Source organism: Ctenopharyngodon idella, chromosome 16 (assembly GCF_019924925.1).
Source record: "Ctenopharyngodon idella isolate HZGC_01 chromosome 16, HZGC01, whole genome shotgun sequence".
NCBI lineage: Eukaryota > Metazoa > Chordata > Actinopteri > Cypriniformes > Xenocyprididae > Ctenopharyngodon > Ctenopharyngodon idella.
The window spans coordinates 24,437,660-24,461,826 of record NC_067235.1 but is presented as its reverse complement, the minus strand read 5'-3'; the positions used below and the strand labels follow the sequence as shown (position 1 = coordinate 24,461,826).

The 24,167-nt window shown below is 39.2% G+C and overlaps 1 protein-coding gene across 3 annotated transcripts; it reads left to right on the top strand.

Moving 5' to 3' along the window:
• Nucleotides 1–112: 112 nt before the first annotated feature.
• Nucleotides 113–23,234, top strand: nr4a3 (nuclear receptor subfamily 4, group A, member 3). Of its 3 annotated transcripts, none has more exons than XM_051866032.1 (9): nt 114–401; nt 3,215–3,367; nt 4,210–4,291; nt 7,159–8,000; nt 13,249–13,378; nt 14,246–14,409; nt 14,931–15,127; nt 18,664–18,842; nt 21,374–23,234. In XM_051866032.1, the coding sequence occupies exons 3-9, from the start codon at nt 4,228–4,230 to the stop codon at nt 21,643–21,645; spliced, it is 1,848 nt and encodes a 615-aa protein (XP_051721992.1). In that variant the 5' UTR covers nt 114–401; nt 3,215–3,367; nt 4,210–4,227; the 3' UTR covers nt 21,646–23,234. The 3 variants fall into 3 exon arrangements, with proteins under 3 accessions (XP_051721994.1, XP_051721992.1, XP_051721993.1); XM_051866033.1 differs by lacking the exon at nt 114–401 and adding an exon at nt 2,273–2,296; XM_051866034.1 differs by lacking the exon at nt 4,210–4,291 and having other exon boundaries at nt 113–401.
• Nucleotides 23,235–24,167: the final 933 nt, after the last annotated feature.

Here is a 24,167-nt window from a genome sequence, read left to right as displayed (position 1 = left end):
GAGCGCATTGCACGCTCGACGTCACCTCTCCCATGGCGTCACATTGACGTAGTGCATTCCAGACTAGAAAGGCTGGACATAAATGTGCTATTAGACTTTCTCTCGTTCAGCGCGCCACATAAACAAAGGCACATTGCAACTTAAGCACAGCGCATCTCCGTTACTATCGCCGACTCTGTTATAGTGGAGCTGACAGAACCACGGAGTACTTTTTTTCTTCTTAGCTAAGAGGAAAATCAGTCAAATAATATTTTTAATGAAAAATTATCAACTTTTGCGTCTTTAAGACCAACTTCCATTCAACCACTATTTTCAGTTTTTACAAATTTCTGTTGGATATGCACAAGGAATTATTAAGGCTTTACAAACATATGTAAAGACGGAACCTCAACAGAAATCAAGTAAGTGGGATTTTTAATTTAATACGCTTTATAGAAAAACCACACAAATGTACGCATTGAAAAGTAAAATTACCGACAACATGCTTTGGCTGATTTGTGTCATTTGTATTGCGGTCTCCATTTATATATTTCTGCATGGCATTATGTTATAGAGAACTTTCTGGTCTGAATGACCTGTTGAATGTTCGATCCCCACCGCGTAAATATAAACCGTGTTGTGTGCGATGTCATTGTAGATGGATGGAGTGAATCCGAATTTAATTTGCGAGACGTAGCCTGTAATATTCTCTCAGGTTGTCATGGAAATGGGATGCCTCTTCCTCACCCCGGTGAAACCGCTGTGAGCTCGCGCGGGGCCGGTAGAGAGTCTTGTGAGATGCGCCTAGTAGACGGAGTGAGTGTCGCGCGCTCCTCGCTTCTTAAAAGCGTTACTTATTATTATGCGAGTGGTTATTTATTCGTTCGTAGTAGTATATGCGTTAAGAATACTTTCAGTTATTTGATATAGAGTCTCATCAATATTGCTTTGCCACGTTTCAATGAGATGACTACACGAGCTTCATTCATTCTGTCTTGATCTTGAAGCTATACGGAAGGACCGCACGCGAATATAGGCTACACAGTGAAATACACATTTGCACAGTAATCAAATATAAACAGTTATAATGTCGTCACAAATAACTTAAGTTTTATATTTACCATTCTAGCACTCTTGTTCTCGCCAGAGTGTAGGCTACTTTTTAAGGAGCTAATATCAACACATTTGTAAAGCCAGTGTTTCCCTGCTGTCAAAAGACTTTAAATCTGTAATTTCTGAACAAACAACATGACTTAGGCTATACAACGTGACTGAGTATATTGGGAGTAGGCTATCTGTGTGGTGTTTACAGTCTTATGTTTGGTAGTTGTAGAATTTCATATCTGCAAGAATCAAAGCAATGACACTTATTTATGAGCGGCACACCTTTATAAACGTTAATGAGAAAGTAAAGCTTGGTAATATAGTGGGAAATTTATTTCATTGGCAGTTGCCCACATGCCAGAATAGTGAGAGAGGTGACAGAACCGCCCCCAAGAGATATATGATACGACAATATTGTATTGATCAGAGTAGTGATCCAAGTGAGTTGTTGTAGCCTATACTAAAGTTTTATTCCAGTGCACGCGAGATCAGGTCACGGAGTACAGAGCCTGGTAAAGGCTCTGTCTCTTTCCCTCAGGTCTCTGTCCCCGTCGGGTGTCAAATCCCGTTCTCCAAGCTAATTTACTGTACTTGTGTTTTTCCATTCCTTTATCTCCACTCTCTCCCTTTCTTTGTGTGTTTGCTGGAAAGCCTCTATCTCGCGCGCTTGTTGAACGAAGAACGGAGCGCCTCTAAAGCGCGTGCTTCAGGGCTCTCTCGCGGTTCTCTAGGTTACCGGGGCACAAGCGGACCGGCGGCTCCATGCGTACACACTGAAACACGCTCTGTTAAAATCACACATAACCTCAGAAAGACAAATGGTTGAACTCAAAAACAAACATAACAAAGTCAACAGAAAGCTGCCAGCTTCATTGTAGTTGAAATAAGATAGCTTATTTATGAGTCCACCCAAAATTCTCTCTTCTTTTTTTTTTTTTTTGGCCTATGTTTCATTATCCTGACTACAATTGTCAATTAAATCATAAATGAGTACCTGCAGTTTCAATATTCCCAAACCATGAAGGTTTTAGGGTTTGTTTCTAGCAGTTTGAGGGACGAGAAAGACAGTGCTCAATTCGAGGGCTGGCTTTGTGTGAGCACGCCACTGTCAGGGAGGGGGCGCTAGTCGCTTTTAAAAACTCTTCGGTGGCGCGCTTGGGTTTTAGCCTATTTGACCGAAGACGGGGATAGTCAGACTTCGGAGAGTGCACAGGTGAATATTGTCCAACTTTCACTGAGATTGCCATTATTCTGAGCTAATGGAACAAAAAACTGCATGGCAAGATCTTTTATTTAGACGCCCAGAACTGTTTTATCTTCATGCTCGAATGCAGCACCAGAAGGAAAAATGAAATATTCCGTTATATAGCCTATTGCATATAAAAACATGTGTGAGATTTTGTTCTTGAGTTATTTTTTGTGCTTAAACAATGTATATCGACTTCAATGCATTTTTTTTTACATGTTGTTGTTTTTTTCATCGAGTGTGATACAAGACAGTTTTTGTCCCAATTTTATTTGTTTTTGGGTTTTTCGTTTTGATTAAGAGTGGTTTGTTTCCAAAAGCTGAAATTGCATCGTTGTCAGTTTTATTTGTATTATTTTTGTAAGCTTAAAAAAAAAAAAAAAAAAAGTATCTCAAACTTTGTCTAAGTAGTTCAGTATTTGTGACCAGAATTAAGGAGTAGGATATTTTACAGTTAACATACTCTGAACATTTCATTATATTTAGTGTGATTTTCTGATTTAAGAAAAATATAGGCTACAAATCACCAGTAAACGAATTTAAATGACCTAATGTGTCATTACTTTTTGCATGCAAATATTTAAGGGGTTAGATTATTGTAAAGAAAAAAGACTTAGTTGCTTAGACTTAGGCTATAGCCTATTGGTGGAACCTGAACGCTCTTTTAACCTTTAACTCTTGTTTATTGGCTTGCACACTTGTATTTAAAGCAGGCTATGAATTATTTTTAAATAACTGTAATCTGCACTCAGAAAAGCCTCTATTATGTCTCTATTATTTTGCCAGTTCACTGTGTGTGTGTGTGTGTGTGTGTGTGTGTGTGCGTGTGCGTGTGCGTGACTTTTTGTCGTAGTAAACTAAATTATTCTGTGTTCCCGATTCCAGACACCGGTTCGGAAGAGCGCCTGCAGCCCAGGTCTGAGTCCCGGCTACCGGATACCTCACCCGCCGCGTGTGCTGAAGCAGCCCCGAACCCCAGACGCGTGCAGCCTCCACCCGAGAAACCGACCACGATTCAGCGAGCAAAAGGCCAATCAGGTACCACAAGTCTCTGTGAAAAATTTCACTCCACTCTGAAGAGCTTTTCCAAACATACTTGATGTATATGTATTGCATATTTAAACTTTTTATATTAAGCTATAAAAAAAAATGTTGTTTTAAGAACATCACAAATCCTACTCAATGTAGTAAGATAGTAAAGTTTTTGTTGCTATAATTTTGAATACCCTACATGCCGATGAAGGTGCTGTTATGTATTGGTTTGTCTTACTTTGGAAACTTGGAAATTTCAGGATCTCAGTGATATGCTTTTGTATCTGCTAAAATTATAATAAAACAAAGTTTTCTGGTCTGTCTGTAAAGCAATAATCAGTTCATATGACTAGAGAGTTTTGATCTGGTGTATTTTAAACTATTTTTTCTTGAGAGCTTAAATGCAAATACCCGGATCAATAACTGATTTTTAAAGGCATTGTCGTTTCTCAGTACAACATTCCTCATCAAATTGCATTAATTCTTTTTTTAAAACATGAGTCGCGCAGATGGTGGTTGGACAGATATAAATGTGTTCCAATTCATGAAAAGAGTGCAATCTATAGGCTATTATATCTTTCATTTTATATTTGTACGCTACCAATAGTAGGCTATCACAACACATTGTCTTCCTCATGGTCATAGCAACCTCGTGCTGCTGCTGTTTAGAATACACTGTCTGTGTTGTCTTATAGTGTAGCCTATAGAAAGTGAAAGTTTGCGCAAATGTATTGTGCTGCCTGCCTGTGTTCCACTGATGCTTGTTTGCTTCAAGAGCAAATTCATACTGGTTAGCGTGTCATGTGCATTTATTTATTTTTTTATGTCGTTGATTTTTTGTTTGTTAGATCTATGGCACTCTGACAATGAACAAGCGATCACAGTTATTGGAACAGCTGCATTTTGTCCATCTAAAATGCACACCTCGAGGTTAGAAACTGTTTCATCCCTCTAAAGCGCTTTCTATAAGCCTGCGTGTGTATTTGTGTGAGGCTCTCTGTCTGGTGCACGCACACACACACATATACACACACACACACACACACACACACTCTAGAGCTGTAAAGCATCGTTTCAGTATGACTTTATGTGGTCTAGACCTTTTAATATTTTGACTTTTTTACGTTATGTTGGCTGCGTTTCCATTTTTATTATCCGTGTCATGATGAAATGTGGATCTGAAGTAGAGGATCGACGTGCTGTGGGGTTTGCACGTGCACAAACAAACCATAAACGGATACACATAAGAGATAGTCAGACAGAAAGTAAAATCCTGTTTTTTGTGTGCAAGGATAGTCTTACATAATTTGAGCTGATCTTAAGTGTGTCAAAAAAGACACCCAAACCTTGATTGGCTAACTGCCATATTGCTTAACACGATTTTAAGATTCCAAAAATAGCTACTCAAAAGTAAGTTTATCAGCATATCTGTGCTTATATTCTTAGGCAGACAGATTTTTTTTTTACTCATAAAAAACTTTATTATTATTGTTATTATTATTATTATTGTTGCAAGTTTAAAACGAGAATGGCATTGCTTATATAGCCTACTGGTCCGGTAAAACAATTGTCTTGTGAAGAAAGTGTTTATCTCAAGCGCACGTTAGAAAGATTTTTTTTTTCTGTGTGATATCAGTCATGTATTAAAGTTTGACTTGTTTTTGCAACGCTCCGTCCAGCGCGAGACAGATTGACCTCAAACCATTCATTCCTTCGTCAGTATCCATGACGATGAAGGGGTCGCACCTTATCCCACCCGCCCGAGCTTCAACACCTCTGACGTAAAACTCTTCTCCTATAGCTACATGTCAAGTTGCGAATTGGGGATGGGGTATGACATTGGTTAAAACACAAATACTGGCAATATTTATCACGTTTTATAGATTTACACAAAAATCGATTTTGTTTAAACACGTCTTTAATATAGGCTAGTTGATGGTTAGCTATGTGCGCTAGGGGCGCTAAAAGACTGTTTGGGTTGCGCGCGAGATCAACGACAGTTGAACACCCTACCCAAAACGTAACAGAAATTCTTTTAACTTTACAACATTGTAATTGAATAATCTGCACGCTGAAACATGTGGGACAGCCTTTATTTATTTTTAAAAAATTGTATTTTTTCATTTGTTTGGTTGTAAACGATTAGCCTACTCTCCCTCGACATCCAAATTGAATAGCAGGTTCATTCAAATTTAAAATTGAAGCATACCTGGAAAAAAAATAATATAGCCTCATTAGTTATTATTACTAGAATTAATATTTAAAGTGAGGCAGATAATGAGGAATAAGTTTACTTAATTTAAATAAAAGTAAACAAAACTTTAATACAAACAGACAATCAATTCTCAAAGGAAAGTTGAATAAAAAACAGTTTATTTTAGGTTAGCCCTGTCTGTTCATGTGCAATGCATTATATCCTTTGAATCCAGTGGTGTGACACAAATGTCTACTGACATTAAACTCAATTTTATCCATGATGCTGTATGCTACAATATGCGTTTGTATGCATAGCCAGCGACGTGCGTAGGAAATGGAACGCGCGCACCGGTTCGAGTCATCACAGGTAGAGAGGCGTTCATAATTGATAAGCCTCCTGATTTTACTAAACACACATGACGTGTTGGAGGCACAAGGATTACGGAGTCACTACACGACAGCGTCAATCCGACGTCGGGTTTGTTTACACTTCCCCACCTAGGGAAAATAAGCAAACAAAGGACACGCACACACATTTCCTCACGGACTCAGGTAACTCTGCACAGACGCACTTAAACAGCTGTGTCAAGGCGCACAGTTGTAGGTTATATAACTTTGAGAGCGCGCTCTGGCAATATGGTTTTCCTGGAGCGCAAAGCTGGCACAGGATACAGCCTACTACGAATTAACAGAAACAAGGGAGTTCCTCATGGGTTTTAATAAGATAATTGTATTTCAACAGGTGCTTGGTGCACATTTAATTAATAAAATTAGAGTTAAAACGATCATGAATATTTATATAAAAGCGTTTTGGTTGAAACTTTTAGGCGTTATGTTTTGAAAGCAAGTGACTAAACTCATCTTTTTCTGTCACATTGTTTTGTGCGGTTTTCATGTTTACAGCTATGCTTTTATTATTATGCCAAGTGAACGAAATATAAGGACTTTTGATGGATAATCAAAGAATGATTTGTGAGTCAAGTGTAGGTATATGTGTGTGCTCGTTGGGTTGGACAGTGTTTGCTCACAAGAGTGGCATGAAATTTAAATCCTGAAAAAAACTGCTGAGATTAAGGAAATATTTTAATAATGAAATAGTTCACCCAGAAATGATAATTCTGTAATCATTTACTGACACTTATGTTGTTACAAACTTGTATGAATTTCTTCAGTGGAGATGTCAGCCTCAGTAACTTTCATTGTATGTAAAATAAATAAATAAATAATAAAAAAAGGATGGAATGAAAATAACTTTGGGTTCCACTAAGAAAAGAAAATCATAAAACATAAGTGTAAGTAAATATTGACAGAATTATTTTTAATTCAGAAGATGTTTTGTTCTGCTCTTTGTAACATGAGAATCCAGGCTAGGAATGAGGCGTGCATTTTTTTTATATGCATGTGTGCCCACCAGCTCACGGCCTAACCCATGTTTCCAGGAATGGTTTATCTACTAACTTGGTACTAACAGAATAGTACTGAAATGCCATGTTTGACATCATATCCTCTGCACACCTGAAGTCAAAATTCAGCCAAAAGGCAATATGATAGTCATTAAGTCTCTTTCTCGTTTTTCTCTCCCTCTCTCTGCGTCTCTGTAGACATGCCCTGCGTTCAGGCCCAGTACGGCCCTGCACCTCATGGGTCCAGCTACTCCGCCCAGTCCTTTGGTTACCATGGTGACTACAGTGCTGACCTCATGGCGACAGACTACACGAAGTGTGAGCTCGGTGGGGGGGAAATCTCGGCAGCGGCCGCCACTACTTCCCTGCCCAGTTTTAATGTGTTTGTGGAGGGCGGCTTTGAGCCGAAACCCTCTTGTCTGTATCAACTCCCTCCTCAACGCCCTATCATCAAGAAGGAGGAGGAGTCTTTCCCACCCATGGCACCATCCGACGAAGCAATAGCTGGAAGCTCCATGTACTTTAAGCAGTCACCCCCTTCAACACCCCCCACGCCGCTTCACCCCGGGCCACCCAGCAGCTCTTTCTTGTGGGATGAACACAGTCTTCCCCCTGTGCCCCAGCCCTGCTTGATTGAAGGCCCACTGAAGAGCCCTCGCTTCCCTCATTTCTACGAGCAGACAGCCCCACCATCCACCAGCGGCTACGACACTGCAATCGGCCTTCCGCTGCGCCCTGAACGTTCTCCGTCGTCCTCCTCTTCATCTTCACATGTGCCACCCAGCCTGGACACGCACACACACTCACATGTGCACTCCCATACGCACTCACACATGTACCCACTGAACATGGGTAAGCCGGGAGGCCTGGCGTTCCGCTCTCTGGGCATGGGCCCGTGCCCACCGCTCCTGGGAGAGAGTTTGCCATCGCCGCCCAGTCGCACCAGCTCCGGAGAGGGTACCTGTGCGGTGTGCGGAGACAACGCAGCCTGTCAGCACTATGGAGTGCGTACCTGTGAGGGCTGCAAAGGCTTTTTTAAGGTAAGAATTCAGCATCTCTGCAGGACAGAGAGCTTTCGTTTTCTTATAACAACTCTCGACCAGATCAAATACAGACGCACCCAAGTTCCATCATTGTCACTATTATTTACACAAGTATGCCATTGCAAATGCATAATAATCCTTATTGACACACACTTTCACTGATAGAATCATACAACATGTTCTGTTTAATGCAAATAGGAGGATTCCACTGCAGAATAACTGACTCATGTGTACTTGGGCCTTTAAAGTTATGGTTCACCCAAAAGCTGTTGCAAACCTATATAACTTTCTTTTTTCCTTGGAACACAAAGGAAGATATTTTGAAAAACGTTTTATTGTTTTTTTTGTTCATACAGTGAAATTTAGCAGGGTCTGATGTTGTTTTAGACAAGTGGTTCTAAGATATTTTCTGTATTTCTGCTGTAATTATGACAAAACTGCTCATTTCAATTAACTGAAACTGGGATTATTGATAAATTAAGTAACCAAAATTATTATTTTTTTGTTTCAGAAGTTTCAAGAACAGTAGTTACTGAGAGGTAAAAAAAAAAAAAAATTTTAGCATTTTAATTTAAATTAAAGTTAGATTATTTTAATACATTAATAATAATTTATTAATTTAAATACTTTTATGTGGCCCCCTTGGAAGTTTGCTCCTAGTGGGCCCCGGCCCCTACTTTAGACCCCACTGAATATCACTGTATGGACAAAAACAATTTTTCAAAATATCTATTTTTGGGTGAACTATCCCTTTAAAACACAAAATTTCAAAGAAATGAACACGCTGAGGTCAACTGAAACTGACAGGAAATCTCTCATTTGGATTTCCCATAATGCTTTACATTTTTGCATACGGTTGTAGTATTGTAGAAGCTGAAGTGGGTGTTTGCAGTTTATGTTGATTGATACGTGTTCCTCAGTGTGTGCTTAATTTGAATAGCATGTCTCATTGTGTATTTGAGTGTGTCTGTCATTAAATGGAGTGTAAGAGGGTTGAACTTGCTCTTTATTGTACAGTGTGTGCCGGTCAGTAGGGTTTTTTTGTCTCTTATGTGGCAGTGTGGCCAGGGTAGTGTTTGTTAATTGTGTATTCATTAGTGGTCATTAGTTTTGTTCTTGGTTTGAAAGGAGCTCTTGGCTGAAGAGCCTCACGTGGCTCTACACCGATCGCACCTCATTCTCTGAGTGTGAGGCTCAGGGTTAACCAACCATTGTAACGCACTCTGCAGGCGTTTGAACCAAGGTTAAAGCCCACCATGTGAATAGCAATTCTTCAGTGAGCTATGTGTGTTTTTGTTGTTTTGTTTTGAAGAGGGGGTTGGGATACGACATACAAGAAGCATTTGAGGCTGTATAGAAAATAATTTGTGCACAAAAACTGAAAAATTGTTTAGTTTCAGTTTCAGAGGCACAACTGTGACAGGTTTGCTCAGCCTTTTCATGAAAGCATTGGCTTGTGTGTACTGAGTGTGAATGTGTGTGTCATTGAGTGCTCTCACAAATCGTCTGAGTGGCGGTTGCCACGGCGTCTGTGGGGGTCGTTTCCCTCGGTGACCAGTTAGAGGTGTGACAGCGGCGCGCACTTAAAATACAGCAGCTTGGAGCTGTAGCCAGAAACACACATATACACACACACACACAGACTGAGGAGAGTCTGTAGCATAGAAAGTTTCAATAGGGATTTAAATGAACAGTTACATTGAATTTAAGATATTTTACATTTACTTCACATTTTGGGATATGTATTAATTTTTATTTGCTTAGGTTAATATTACAGAAACAGTGAGAAGACTTAAAATATACAGAGACTGCGCTGAAAGACTGACAATGAAAGTGAAGGAGCGAGAGTGGCAGAGCTGAAATAATTGAAAATGGCCTGTGGTCTGGTGCAGAAATAAATTATGCCTCTTTTCAATTAGTTTCACAATTAGTTTGTATTTAGTAATTAATAAAAGCAGGGGTTGGTAAGCCTGAGGCTTTGTAGCTATTACTGCTACACTGGCACACATGCACAGACGCAAATGACATCCACAAACAATGACATATGCACATTGGCAAGCCTTAGACGATCAGCATACTTATTTTTTATGCATACACACACTCGTCACCCCTAACTCACAAAACACACTCACCATTTAATTATCTCAGTCAACTCATTAACTTACAATATAAATATTAGCAGGTGAATTTTAATGCAAGCCGGTGTATTGTGTGGCAGTGTATAGCTTTTGTCAAACTGCTAATTCTCTTTTTAAAATTTCTCGTAAATGTGTTTTTATACAATAGGGTTTATTGTGATACTTATGCACATTGATTTCTAGTACATTAGTTTTTAAAATAAATTTTTAATGGAGTGTGGATGCATTTATCTACTAAAATTATTCAGATTTCCCCCCGGCTTTAGTTTTGTTCATTAACAGGCACTAAATCATTTCACTTATGGTTCTGCTTTACATCTGAATACAAACTGTTCTGCTGTTTCACAATGAAAAACAGTAAATAATTGGCAAATTTCAGCATGCAAAATCTTTTCACTCGCTCACATCACTTATTTTCACACCATTTTTTGGTTTGTAATTTTCTCTGTGACTCATAACGCGCTCCGAGTGAGAATATTTATTCTGAATATTTACCTTAATGGAGGGTCTGCACAGGCTCGGTCATTCACAAAACCTCCACATTCAACCCACTTCACTGAAATAAAAGTTTAACAGCTTTTAACTGCTATTAACTGAATTAGAACTCATCTCCAGCACTTTCCTTTAGCTTTGCATTTGTTAAATCAGTTGCAACAAAGACAGATGTGCATTTGTGCCAGTATTATGGCATTTGTAGAGATTTATAGAGAATAATAAACACACTAAAATGTGCTTGATTCACAGACAGTCGTCTTATAATACTGTCTAAGTGCGCAATACACGCAGACACACATACTTAACCAATTAATGATGACCCAGTTCCACCTCTCCTATTGAACAGCCATACACACACGTCTAATTACACACCCAGAGGAGAGGGCGAGAGAAGATAGTCTGATCATCTCTGATTAGGGGAGGAGAGGACGAGGAGAGGGGGATATAGATTCCCTAAGGGGTTTTAATGTGCGACAGGGCCATTAGCACATGTTACATGTCATGAATCCACAACTGCTTGTCTTTACCGACCCTACGGACCCTGCTGTGCACTGGACCGCAGCTCAGTGTGTGTGCTTTGAGAATGATGGGAGTTGGACAATAATAAATACACTCTTAATTCTTTATCGACATATATGGTTCCATGAAGAACCTTTAACATCCATGGAACCCTTTCAATGCACAAATAGTGGAAAAGAGTTCTTTTGATTATTAAAATGTTCTTTATGTTAAGATAAAATGGTTCTTTTATGGTGTTGCTGTGAAAGCCTCTTTTGGAACCTTTATATTTAAAGAAGTGTAATGTATGTTTTCAGGCCTTTTGCCATTTGTTTGTGGGGAGAAATATGCTCTTAAAAGTTACAGTAACCTCAGATATCCTTTTTCCATTGGAAAAAAAAGTCAGAAACCTATTGTAACCGTGACGATTTTGCACTGTGATATCGTTTAGAGCATAAATAAACACAAATACACATGCACGTACACACACAGAAGATGTTTCAGTCACTTAATGGCCGTCATATGTACAGCCGTTTATCTCATTTTATAAACATCATGAGATGTCTATTCATCTGGCGAGCTCCTGCAGCAATAAAACCTTTGTTTTGCGGACTGTACACTGGCTGTGACCAACAGACAGAATCTGTCACAGTCTGAACTGGCTACGAAGTATAGAACAGAGTTGCACTCACATAACTCGTGCATGTGGTTCAGAGGGAAACAACCAGGTGGCTGCGTTTTTTTCCGACTAAGCCTAGGGTGTTTTTGAGATGATGTGCTCCACAGGTTGTATTTTAATCAAGTCATACTGAATCAGTGTGAATTTAGCTGTAACTGAGTAGACACCCCTAGCTAACAAGTGCATTTGCGTGCCCACTGGGAGATTAGTCCACTCTACTACGCCGCTGTGGTAGTTTTATGTTCAATTTAAGTGAAATATAAGAAACCGTGCAAATCACATGGATAACGTGTATGTGGGTGGGTGTTTTAGCTTCACCTGATGATAAAATTTCAGCTTCCTGGGAAAAGCAGGTGGTTTAATTGATTTCATTTACACCTGTTGGAAACAGCTGCATGTTTTATGGTGTTTCTTTATAGGTTTTATTTAAAGTGTTTTAATACAAACCAAAAATTAAAGTGAGATTTAAAAAAAAAAACCCTGAAAAATAAATGAGAAAAAAAACTTGAGTGGGCCACTAGCCATTAGCCGCTAGTCACTTGACATACAAAGATAGTGTTAAACTGTAAGCTTTTTTTTTTTTTTTTTTTAAAGCTATTTTTTAAGAGAAAATATAATGAAATTCATACCTAGATGACCATCATGAAGGCTATGTTTCCCACTTCAGTTTTTTTTTTAAAGTTCATTTTAACTACTAGCAGCCTTGCTAATTGAATAACTGCACAATGAAACCAGCTTTGTTGATGTACGTTTTAGTACTATTAAATTGGCCGCAGTTGTAGCTTGTTAAAGCATTGTTTTTGTTTGTTTTGGATATTACCTTAATCACCGCAGAACTTACTGGTCTCACGCAAGTGCTTAGTCTTTTGGCTTGGCAGTAGCACGTGCACTTGATGTCTCAACCTTAGCATTGTCATACGCAAAGCTTGTGTTAAGTCTTTTTCCTCTTTTCTACGTTTTTTAGCGGCGGGAGTGCTCGCAGATCATTTTTATTTCATTTTAATAAGGTCAGTAATAATCGTGCATACCCAGCCGAGGAGAAAACAACTCCAGAGGGGGTTATTGTAGAGGCACGATCCGCCAAAACCCTGAGGTGCCATGAGCTGACCCGCGAGTTTCACAAACAATTTTATCACGCGGCGCGGGATGTCTCGCGGGAGCGGCCTCAGCACGCTTTGCACTGATCTTCATTGTCAGTAGCTTGCGCTAATAAAATTGTCCCTCCTGCAGGCAAGGCATGTTGGGAAATTAATTTTATCTAATTATCCTGATGGAGCTGGAGCTTTTTCACATTGTAATTAAAATCTGACCTGCAAGCTTCCTTTTTAATTCTTAGCCAAAAACGGGATCAAATTAAATAAATGAAATGTTTAGACCTGTTAGCTTATTGTTTTCTTCTCTCTCCTTTTTCTCTTTTTATTGTCGGTGGCTGCAGAGGACGGTGCAGAAGAATGCGAAGTACGTGTGTTTGGCCAGTAAAAACTGCCCTGTGGACAAAAGGAGAAGAAATCGCTGCCAGTACTGCCGCTTCCAGAAGTGTCTCAGTGTAGGCATGGTGAAAGAAGGTATCAAACACAGACACACACACATACACACACACCTATAATATGTGTCTGGCCAAGCCACTCAAACCAATTATCACACAATAGGCCCCGGTGCATATGACCTCGGCTGGACCTCTGGTTAGAGACTGATGCAAAGGAGATAGACACTCTTTATCTTAATGACTTAAAACCTGCAGATGCACACACTACACTCAAGAAGCGGCGTGGATTAATACAGATTCGGCGCGTAGCTGGTTTGGTTGGTTAGAATGAATGCATGAATTAAACTATAATGGAGGTGTTTACCGGCAGTGCTTCGCCTCTGCAATCATAGCATATCAGCAGCTTCAGAACCGGTAATAACACAACACACAGGACAGTCACAAGCACATGTGTTCATGGGGAAATTTAATTCTTGTAGAATTTAAGCATGAATACCATGTGATTTAAAAAGATCACACCTTAGATCATCTTATCCACCTCGGCCGGTGATTAGGACAGACATACATTGTTCTTATATCTCACGTTCGCTTACCCAGTTCCCTCCAAGACCTGCAATCGTGCAGCTTTCAACTGCCCCCTACTGGTCAGTCAAGCATTGCTGAGAGGCATAGAAAAAGATGGAGAGAAACTTCTGAAGTTTTGTTAAAAACTGCTAAACAGACGTGTAAAATACACAGGGCAAATTGCTGGATTGGCATAATGAATATGAAGTATAATTTAGCAACATAAAAATGCTCACAAGTGTTCAAATACATTGTCATTATTTGTGGAATTGCATTATATGATTTGAATAGTATTCATTTATAATATTATTTAGATGTTTTAACTGTGTTCATTGTCTAAACTGTGTGTGTGTTTGTTTGTTTGTTTGTGTGTTTGACACAGTGGTGCGCACAGACAACTTGAAGGGGAGGAGAGGTCGCTTGCCGTCTAAACCAAAGAGTCCCCTTCAGCCAGAGCCCTCACCCCCATCACCTCCCCTCAGCCTGCTGAACGCACTAGTGCGGGCCTATTCCCAATCTACACCACGAGAACTAGACTACAGTCAGGTACCTGAGTCTGGGGAAATCCTTGCATCAATTAAGGCTAATTTTCAGAAATCATTATTTAACCATTGGGTGCATGAATTATTAAATTAAAAAACAAAAATATCTTAATTTTCAATCAACAATATAACCATTCCATATTTAAATTTCAATTCATTTTCTTAATACATATTCACAATCAATTATTATTTTCCCAAAAATCATTTAAAAAGATTTACACTTTTGTCTACTGCAATAAACAATGGTAAATTCCAGACAAACTTTTGTCAGCCATTTTGAATTTATAAAAATGTACGAAAAACAAAATCACATTTAAGAGGACAGTCATTTAAAACTATGAGAAAGGGTCAAAGACTCGTGATGGATAAGACCTAGCATTTTCCCCTGAATGGTTAAAAAATGCAAAAATTAGTTCATTATATAGTGGTTGTTATGAATCAGAGGGTTCACCATACATTGGTGTCATATTAAAATGAGTGATTGTGATTTATGTGGCGTTTTCATCTCTCTCTCTCTTCCTGTAGTTCAGTGCAGTGGAGCCAGTGGGTTTATCTGAGTCTCAGCAGATCCAGATGTTCTACAGAGTGCTAACTGGCTCCATGGAGGTGACGCGCTGTTGGGCCGAACGGCTGCCTGGATTCTCTGAGCTTCACCACGATGACCAGAATCTGCTCATTGACTCTGCCTTCCTTGAGCTTTTTGTGCTTCGCCTCGCCAACAGGTACATGCAGACACACACAGATCTCACATCATCTCACATCACACATACTTCTAATGGAGACTTCCAGTATATGGCTCTGACTTCAAAAGTACACAATCTTCAACATAACATCCATAACAATAAAGCTGGGCAATATAGCAAAAAAATATTTATGCATTTACCTAATATTGCTTAAAAGGCTATTTTTTTTTTTTCACTTTAGCCAAGATTCAAAAAGTAAAATGCAATAAAAATGTAGTTTCTTTACTATTGTTCACTAAATAAATATAAGAAAGAGTGATCTTTAATGTCATTATTATTATTTAAATGTTTGATGCATTAATTATTAAATTGCAAAAGAAAAATAAATATATTTAATATTTTAAGTAAAACACATATTAAAAAATGCCACATAGAGACTTCAGTGAACATTTTTCATGACACAAGCGAATCACTGAATCAGAGTTATGAATCAATTTGTTGAAACAAACAGTTTGAACTGATTCACAGGAATGAACTCAACTCTAGTCGCTTTTTTGCTACTAAAGTTTAATCAGAGATGCCAAATAGTGCATCAGAATCATCAAATTATTCACAATGTTGCTTAATATTGTATTACCACCAATATATCATTAATATTCGCTATATCGCCCAGCCCACATGCAAATACTCTGTATGTAAAACAATACAGAGAATAAAGCCTGTGATAATATCCTAATTAGACATTTTCAGTTCTCTTCAGAATGACTACAGCTGTGGGAGGAAACTGTAGTTATAGCAAAGTTATAGCAATTGCACTCTGACTTGACACTCATAATATCTCATAGCAACTGTCAGACTATGACAGACTTTTCTATGACTTGCTATTAGTGATGTTGTGTAAGTCTCTTGGGATCTGGTTTTGAAATTAGATTGAGGTGTAAAGTATCAATATGACTGTAAAAGAAGTCATTCACAGCCAGTGTCAGGATTTATATTGTGTAATATGCTGCAGTCGCTATTAGTTACATTGTGACTTCCTATGCAACAATGAGTGTGTGTGTGTGAGCCTGAGTGTGTGTTCTCGCTCTCTATTCAGCACTGTAAGGTTACTATGGACACTGTGTGGAAGATCCTGTGGAATTCACTTATTTAAGTTTATTGGTTAACAGCCCGGCTTAACCACCTACCCCTCCCAAGACATTATGTGTGGTAGAAACAGCTCTGTTTTGATGATCTCTTATATTACATTCCCCAAACTCTTGCGTATCAAGTCGCATCTCTGTTTTACTCAAACAGTTTGAATCCAGACTAGAAGTAACCTGTTGTTTCTTGACGTTAAGTAGAAGTGTGCGTGTGTGGATGTGTCTCAGTGACTCAGTGACATTCTGATGTTGCTTTAACAGGAAGTGGATTTTTGTCTCAGCTCAGCTGCTCCCTGTTTAACTAGCTCTGGTGCTCTTTCTGTGTTTCTCTCTCCCTCTCTGATGGTGTAGGAGCAGGTGCGGGGAGGGAGGGCAGTGGGTGGTGGCGTCACAGCCTCAGTAGGGAGCTGCAGACTTGGGTTCTGACTCATTTAAGTGGGGGGATTCATCCGGGCTTACGTCATGGACACTTGAAAACTCACAAGATACGCGCTCCCAATGTGTGGCGACTTCACAATATGGGCAAACTTGCACATTTTCCGCTCACAAACGTTCACAGTTCTCACGTTTTGAAAATAGACTGTACACCACCAAAAAACAAAATGGCATCTGATGTGGCTCACAAATGCACACATGCACATATTACGCCACACAGCCGCATTGAGGCTAATGAATGAATAGATGGCAAAGAGACCGACTCGCTCTGACGCAAATTTAAAAGGAATGTGTGCGTTTCCCTCCTCAAGGGTGCTGTTGTTAATTTTGTTCTGTAATAATGAGGAGCTTTCACTCGTTGTGTGTTTGCTCACTTCCTGTTTTCCGTCTTTCTCTATGCCACTGTAGATAATGGACTGATTGCAAAGGGCATTTTTGAACCCTTCGTGAAGGGCCCTGTTAGTGAAGGATACATGCAAGAAAGTAATTTCACCGTTTATGATCATGTGATTCTAGGTGGTGCACCCTCGTGACTCATTTTAAAACATGAGGTCATTTTTTAAACTTGGTATTTATCTTACCTGCAATTTTAATTTTTTTTGTTTTTTGAAAGAAGTCTGTTATGCTCACAAAGGCTGCATTTTTTTGATAAAAAATATACTAAAAACAGGAATATTGTGAAATATTTTTTACAATTTAAAATAACTGTTTTCCATTTTAATATATTTTAAAATGTAATTTATTCCTGTGATGGCAAAGCTGAATTTTCAGTTTTCAGTGTCACATGATCCTTCAGAAATCATTCTAATATGCTGTTATCAAGGTAATTTTCTGCTTTAAAAAAAAAGCATGTATGTCTTCATGTAGGGTATTCCAGACACCCACATACAAGAGCATAAAGCCCTTCATAGTACTCACTTCAAGTGCTCTACTGAAGTGAATAGGCTGGGCAAAGTGATGCTCACTTTCCAATATAACATCAGCAACTGCGTGTTTTTGGGTTCTGTACATATGCATTCAAGTCTAGTGGCGTAAAACCATTAGGCTGCATTAATGAAGCACACATTTTGATTATTTACCCCACTGGGCTTCAAAAGCAACTCAGAAGATGACTCTCAAATATTCCTCCTCGCCGTATTTCCCTTCATCCTCTTTCCATTACTCCTCCTCTCCTCTCCTCGTCTATACAAGTGTGTGTTTTCATGCAGACTAATGAAGAACAGTTCACGCAGCAGAAGCCAGCACTCTACGGGAAAAAAGAGAGGAAGTTTTTCTTCCTAAATTGCAGGGTTGAGAGCGAAAGGCTTAAGACAGACCAAAAGAGAGAGAGGATGAGTGGATGGAGAAGGAGAAGAAAAAGAAGAAGAGAGCGATGGATGAGTGGAGAGCGAGTGTTTGGGTGTTTCGCTGTTATTACACACAAACTTTCTTCCTGATAATACAGCGAGACCATGAAGATAAAACTTTACTGCTTTGACCCAGAACCCTCCAACCCTGAAGGACAGAGCTGAGAGAGAGAGAGAGAGAGAGGGAAAGAGAGAGAGAAATAAGAGTATAATCTCAGGAATGTTTTAAAAGCTTTAATTGGGAAAGCTTGGCATAATTAGGTCCATTCCTATCTTTGATGTGCTCTTCCCTGTACTGGCTTTCATTTGTCGCTATGGTAATTGTTTCCGTGCAGTATGCCTTAAACACAGATTCAGCAGCCAATCAGAGAGCAGATCATCATCACATGAATCAGAGAGAGGTGATAATCAGTGTGTGTGTGTGTGTCACAGCAGAGACTGTGTGTGCTTTCTGATAGCGTGTGTGGCTACGTACAGAATTAGAGGTTTGCTAAATTGAAACAGGTACCTGTTCTGAAGGGAATGAGAAGAACGGCGATTAATTAAAAGATGAAAGAAGGCAACTGAACTCGTGGCTTCAAACAGCACCTTGAAGCTGTATAAATAACAACAGTTCTTCATCTAAACCCCTCTCTCTCTCTCTTTTGCCCAGGTCTTTGCTGGCGGACGAGAAGTTCGTGTTTTGCACGGGCCTGGTTCTGCACCGGCTACAGTGTCTGCGTGGCTTCGGAGAATGGCTGGACTCCATCCGAGACTTCAGCGCTCACCTGCAGGGTCTCAACCTCGACATGCCTGCGTTCTCCTGCTTGTGTGCCCTAGTGCTGCTCACAGGTAACACACAACCTCAGAAACACACACAAATGTATTTCACACACACATTTACTTCCTGACGTTTCCTTTTTCCTGTTGTCGTTCTTGTTTTTGTATATTTACACGGCTTTGTCCGGCTGCTAGCAGTCGTCACAGTGATCACAGGTGTGGGGCAGGTGCTGTCAGATATTAGGTTTACCTGGACAGCAGAAATAATCCCCATTAATCACACACAGCAGAGACACAGAGATGGTGTGAGGTTTGTGTGCCTCTCCTCTATGAGCACAGGTGGAGTTAGTTGATTATTGGTTGACAAAGTAGGACAGTGTGTGTGTTTGGGTCAGCAGGTGCTCGAGTCTTACCATGCATTATTAATATAGAGGCTAAACAGCAGGTCGACCTATATACAGACCAACACACCTTTCACCACACACAGAGAAACATGGGCACATTCTGGCAAGCATTAAAAGAATTGGAATATTGCATAAAAGTGCTGGATGGAAACACAGAGATGCAAATCAAATTTAAAAATGTGTTTATAACTTGAACGCTAACTTGAAGTGGATAAATTTTTTTATTTGGTAAGAAAACAAATTATGACGGAAACACGTTAATTAAATAAATTCATAGATGTGTTTCAAAAATGTCATGTGACTTAGCTTCAATTTGCTCAGAGAAGAAAATATTATATGGGACAGAAAAACTGCTTTATTCGCAAAAAAAAAAAAAAAAAAAATCATCAATTCATGCTAATGAGTTCACTTAGAGAAGAAAATATTACAATATCACAAAAACACTGTTTTAAAAAAAAAATGTTGCCATATTCAGATTTTCACATAAATTAAATTCAACAAGTCATGTGAATGAATATTTTGCTCAGAGAAGAAAATATAATGCCGCTTTATTCGCAAAAATGATTTTGCGATATTCCGATGCTTCACATAAAGTAAATTCAAAACTTGGATGGAAGCATGCTATTGTAGGTAAAACATTTAAACAGTGTGAAATCTAAAAAAGATAATTGCATTTACTTCTGCAAACTGCATATATAATAAGAAAAAAGTGACGCTAATGGAAAAGGGAAATCGAATAACATGCACCAATGAATAATTCACAACAAGAACAAGGAAGGAAGTAAATAGAAACAACATTGTGATCTAATATTGACTTTAAAGACAGCAAGAAAACTTAAATGTGGAAACGAAACAGATATATATATGCATATGTGTCAATCAGTTTCCTCAGTCACCCACCCAGCACTCAATCTTCACCTCCCTTTTCTCTGCCACAGTCTACAGTGTGTGTGTGTGTGTGTGTGTGTGTGTGTGTTAGCCCCTATGGAGCAGCACTTAACTCTGTAGAGGAATTGAGCGCTACTCAGCAGAGCTCTAGTCCCTACCTCTCTCTCTTTCTAGCTCTCTCTCTCCCTCTCTCCACTCCTCCACTCAGTCTATCGACCCTCTAAAAGTGTCTGTGGTGAAAGAGTGCCATCGATCATCCCCCTGAAAGAGGGAGAGACAGAGAAAGCAAGGGAAAAAAACATAGAGAGTGAGAGAGCACGTAGGCTGAATGCAGTGACAATGGAGCAGCTCTAGACATAGATTTGGAACACACATACACACACACAGATATATCCAGAGCAAGCCAGCATCCCTTTGCACTTCCTCTGTTTTAAAGCCATACTGAGGGCACTTACACACAGAGTTCATTGAAATCACGCTAGACTGCTGATTAGGGATGAGAATCATAAGAAAAAATAGTAATTAATAATATTTAATATGAATTAATTTTATTTAATGTAATAATATGTAATTTATTATATATATTTATATATATGTGACCCTGGATCACAAAACCAGTCATAAGTCACACGGGTATATTTGTAGCAATAGCCAACAATACATTCTATGGGTCAAAATTATCGATTTTTCTTTTATGCCAAAAATCATATTAAGTAAAGATCATGTTCCATGAAGATATTTTGGAAATTTAGTACTGTAAATAAATCAAAAATGTATTTTTGTGAGTGGATATGCATTGCTAAGGACAAATTTAAAGGCGATTTTCTCAATATTTAGATTTCTTTTTTTGCACCCTCAGATTCCAGATATTCAAATAGTTGTATCTCAGCCAAATATTGTCCTATCCTAACAAACCATATATCAATGGAAAGCTTATTTATCAGCTCTATTTTTCAGCTTTCAGATCCTTATGGCTATCAGTATACATATATATATATATCAGTCATTTGTTCATGATTTGATCTGCACTAGGCACTATATGTGTAGTGATCTTTCAGCATCAGTGATCCAAATGTCAGGAAAATCATTTGGTTTCAGTACTTTTTCAAAAATGGGACCGGTTCATGGTGCTCAATTCCTAAACCAACTACAGATATTGCTACTGTAATACAAAGTGATAGAGTAAGTCATGTGTATGTATGGGATGTGTTTTTTTTTTCAGTGGCGCAAGTGAAGAGTTGTAGTGACATTTTAGACTTAAATGAACTTAAAAGCACTCAGCCTCTTTCTCGCTCTTTCCTCTCATTTTAGAACAATGTCCTGGTCTGAAGGAGCCCAGAAAAGTGGAGGAACTGCAATCCAAAATAATCTGCTGCCTGCGAGATCATCTGAGCTCGGTTTGCGCAGGAGGTGTGGCTTCAACTGGCAAGGCCCCACCCCCAGTGGGAGCTGTGCTGGGCTTAAGGACGGAGCTTCGATCTCAGCGTACGCAAGGCTTACAGAGGATCTTCTACCTGAAGCTTGAGGACCTGGTCCCACCCCCTCCACTCATCGATAGGTTTCTGGACACCTTGCCCTATTGATGACCACGCCCACTTTTGCACACCACTGACACGCCCACAAGCTCACTCAGACACGCCCACAGCGGCTATAAACTCACCCTGGGAAGGGACAGAGCCAGTAGCTAACAGTGATACTGAACTCGATTTCCCATGAGTCCCCAAATCCTTACAGGAAACAAACGTGTCTGAGGAGAAACCAATCATATAAGCGCTTTTAATCTCTGCTCTGCGCCTGATAGTGTAGATACGAGGCAGGGTTTGAGCTTATCTGACGTAACACGCACTGGGAATGAGAGCGATGCCTATAGCTCAGTGCGCCACGTCAGGAGAAGTATTACGATGCGAGAATGTGTGTAAGTGTGTGCGTGCATGTGAGGACGCACACTTTACGGCTCCTTTGCAGGCGGTCCAAAAGTTCCACCACAATCCACCTCAATGACAGCAGTTGTGTTCATCACAAACATACAATCACAGACACACAAGAGCACGCGAACTGTCCTTTCACACATACGCACGGATCCAAAACGCCAGCTTCAGATGCCAGATTATGACATATCAACTGTCGTTGGCAGAAACGAAGTGGATGTGTGTGTGAAAACATGTAGGAGTGTCTCTGAGGGAGGCTTTTGCCACACAGACAGAACGACAGAGTGCATTAATGTCCAGAATCACAGTTGATCACACCCCAAAAACCTGCAAACAAGTGCAATTTACTAAGTGCTATTGTAAACGACGAGAGAGAGGTGAGATCGAGAGAGTGTGTGTGTGTTTGTTCCAGTCCTATTTCAAACTCTAAATTATTTTAATACTAAGACTCACCTTGTAAGGTAACGGTTTCAATTGAGATGATTTAGCCCAGTCTGCGCACTAACTTTTTAATGACGAAGTTCCACAGACTTGAAATTAATGTAGTTTTTATTATTATTATTATTATTATGAAGAAGAAGAATAAGAAGAAAAACCAAGGGATTTTAGCATTAGGATAACAGACTAAAAAGAGTAGAATTGGGCTTTGAGCACTTAAAAAACAGGAAGAGGAGGAGGATAAGAGAAGGCCGGTGAGATGCAGGTGCAGAGAGAGGATGGAAGGAATGAAACATTCCGCATTCATGCTCATTTTTATATGTTTATACTGTCTTTGCCATTTATTAATATGGAGGACATTGTTGCAAAAATGTCTTTTATATGTACAAAAAAGTAAAAACGGATTATATGCATGGTTTTCTCCTTCTCGCCTGTGCTTGTATTTATTTTGCAAAGACTGCCGGCTCCATAAGGGCTTGAACACACGTAATGACTGGGCGTTCTCGCTTACTTTATCATACGGCAGCAGTTTGAACAGATGAGAAAGTACAAATTATATAAATATATAAATATATATATATATATATACACAATACAAAACTAATATTTTGAAGTGTTTTTATCTGATAGCTTTTTCAAATCTTGTGGTACAAGTTGTGCATTGTTTTTTGGAGAAGAAACCTGAAAAAAAAAAAAAAAAAAAAACATGTTTTTCAATGTCTCTTTTGGTTTGTTTAGTTTTTTTCTCTTTGGTTCACTGGAGGCTCTGTTCAGCACTTTGAAATCATAAAAAAACCTTCTGATTATTTGAGTGGAAGTGTCGTTTTTCTGTTCACCTCGGTGTGTAAAAGCGTCAGAAGTGTTTTTCTCTTGAAGCTTGTGTTTGTTGTTGCGACTCAGGATGAGGCCGAGGGACTCTCCCTTTGTCAAGTTCAAAAAGCATTGACGTTCCAGGTGTCCTTACAGTCTAATACCATCAAGTACCCTAATATGTGTATGGGGGGGGGGATGCAATACCTGCATTGAGCTTCAGGTATGAGATTGAGCTGGGGGACAGATTCAGATCATTTTGGGGGATTCTGACCACATCAGGCCCACGGTCCTCGTTAAGCCCCATCGATCCATGTTGTGACATTTCGGTGCAGAGGCGCACTCGCACACATGCACACTGACACGGCTGCTCTTTCTCTGTCTTCCTCCATCACCCTCCTAATTTGTCTTGGATTGTCGAAAGCAAAGCTCAGCATGCATGCACATGCACATAAACATACACACACCCACACATTTTGTACATTACATATTATATATACGCATATATATTATATATAATAGACATACAAACTTTGAGATACATCACACAGAGCCTTTCTGGTCTGCATGACGACGCAGTAGATTTTTTTTTTTTTTTCTTTTCACTACTAACTAAGAGACGGCTAGAAAAGACTTGGCCACACACCATATATATATATATATATATATATATATATATATATATATATTAGAGATGCACCAATATATCGGCCAATAATCGGTAATCGGTATCGGCCGATAAAAGCAAATCTGTTTAAAAACAGCCGATAGTCAGGGCCGATATATCCCATCAATCAAAAGAGGGCAGGAAAATGCACTGAATTTGTGATTTGTGTAAAGAAAATGCTAAGAAACCAGTTTGATGTTCAATATTAATAGTAATAATATGAGTTAATAACATTCAGAAAGTTAAGAAATATTAATTTAAT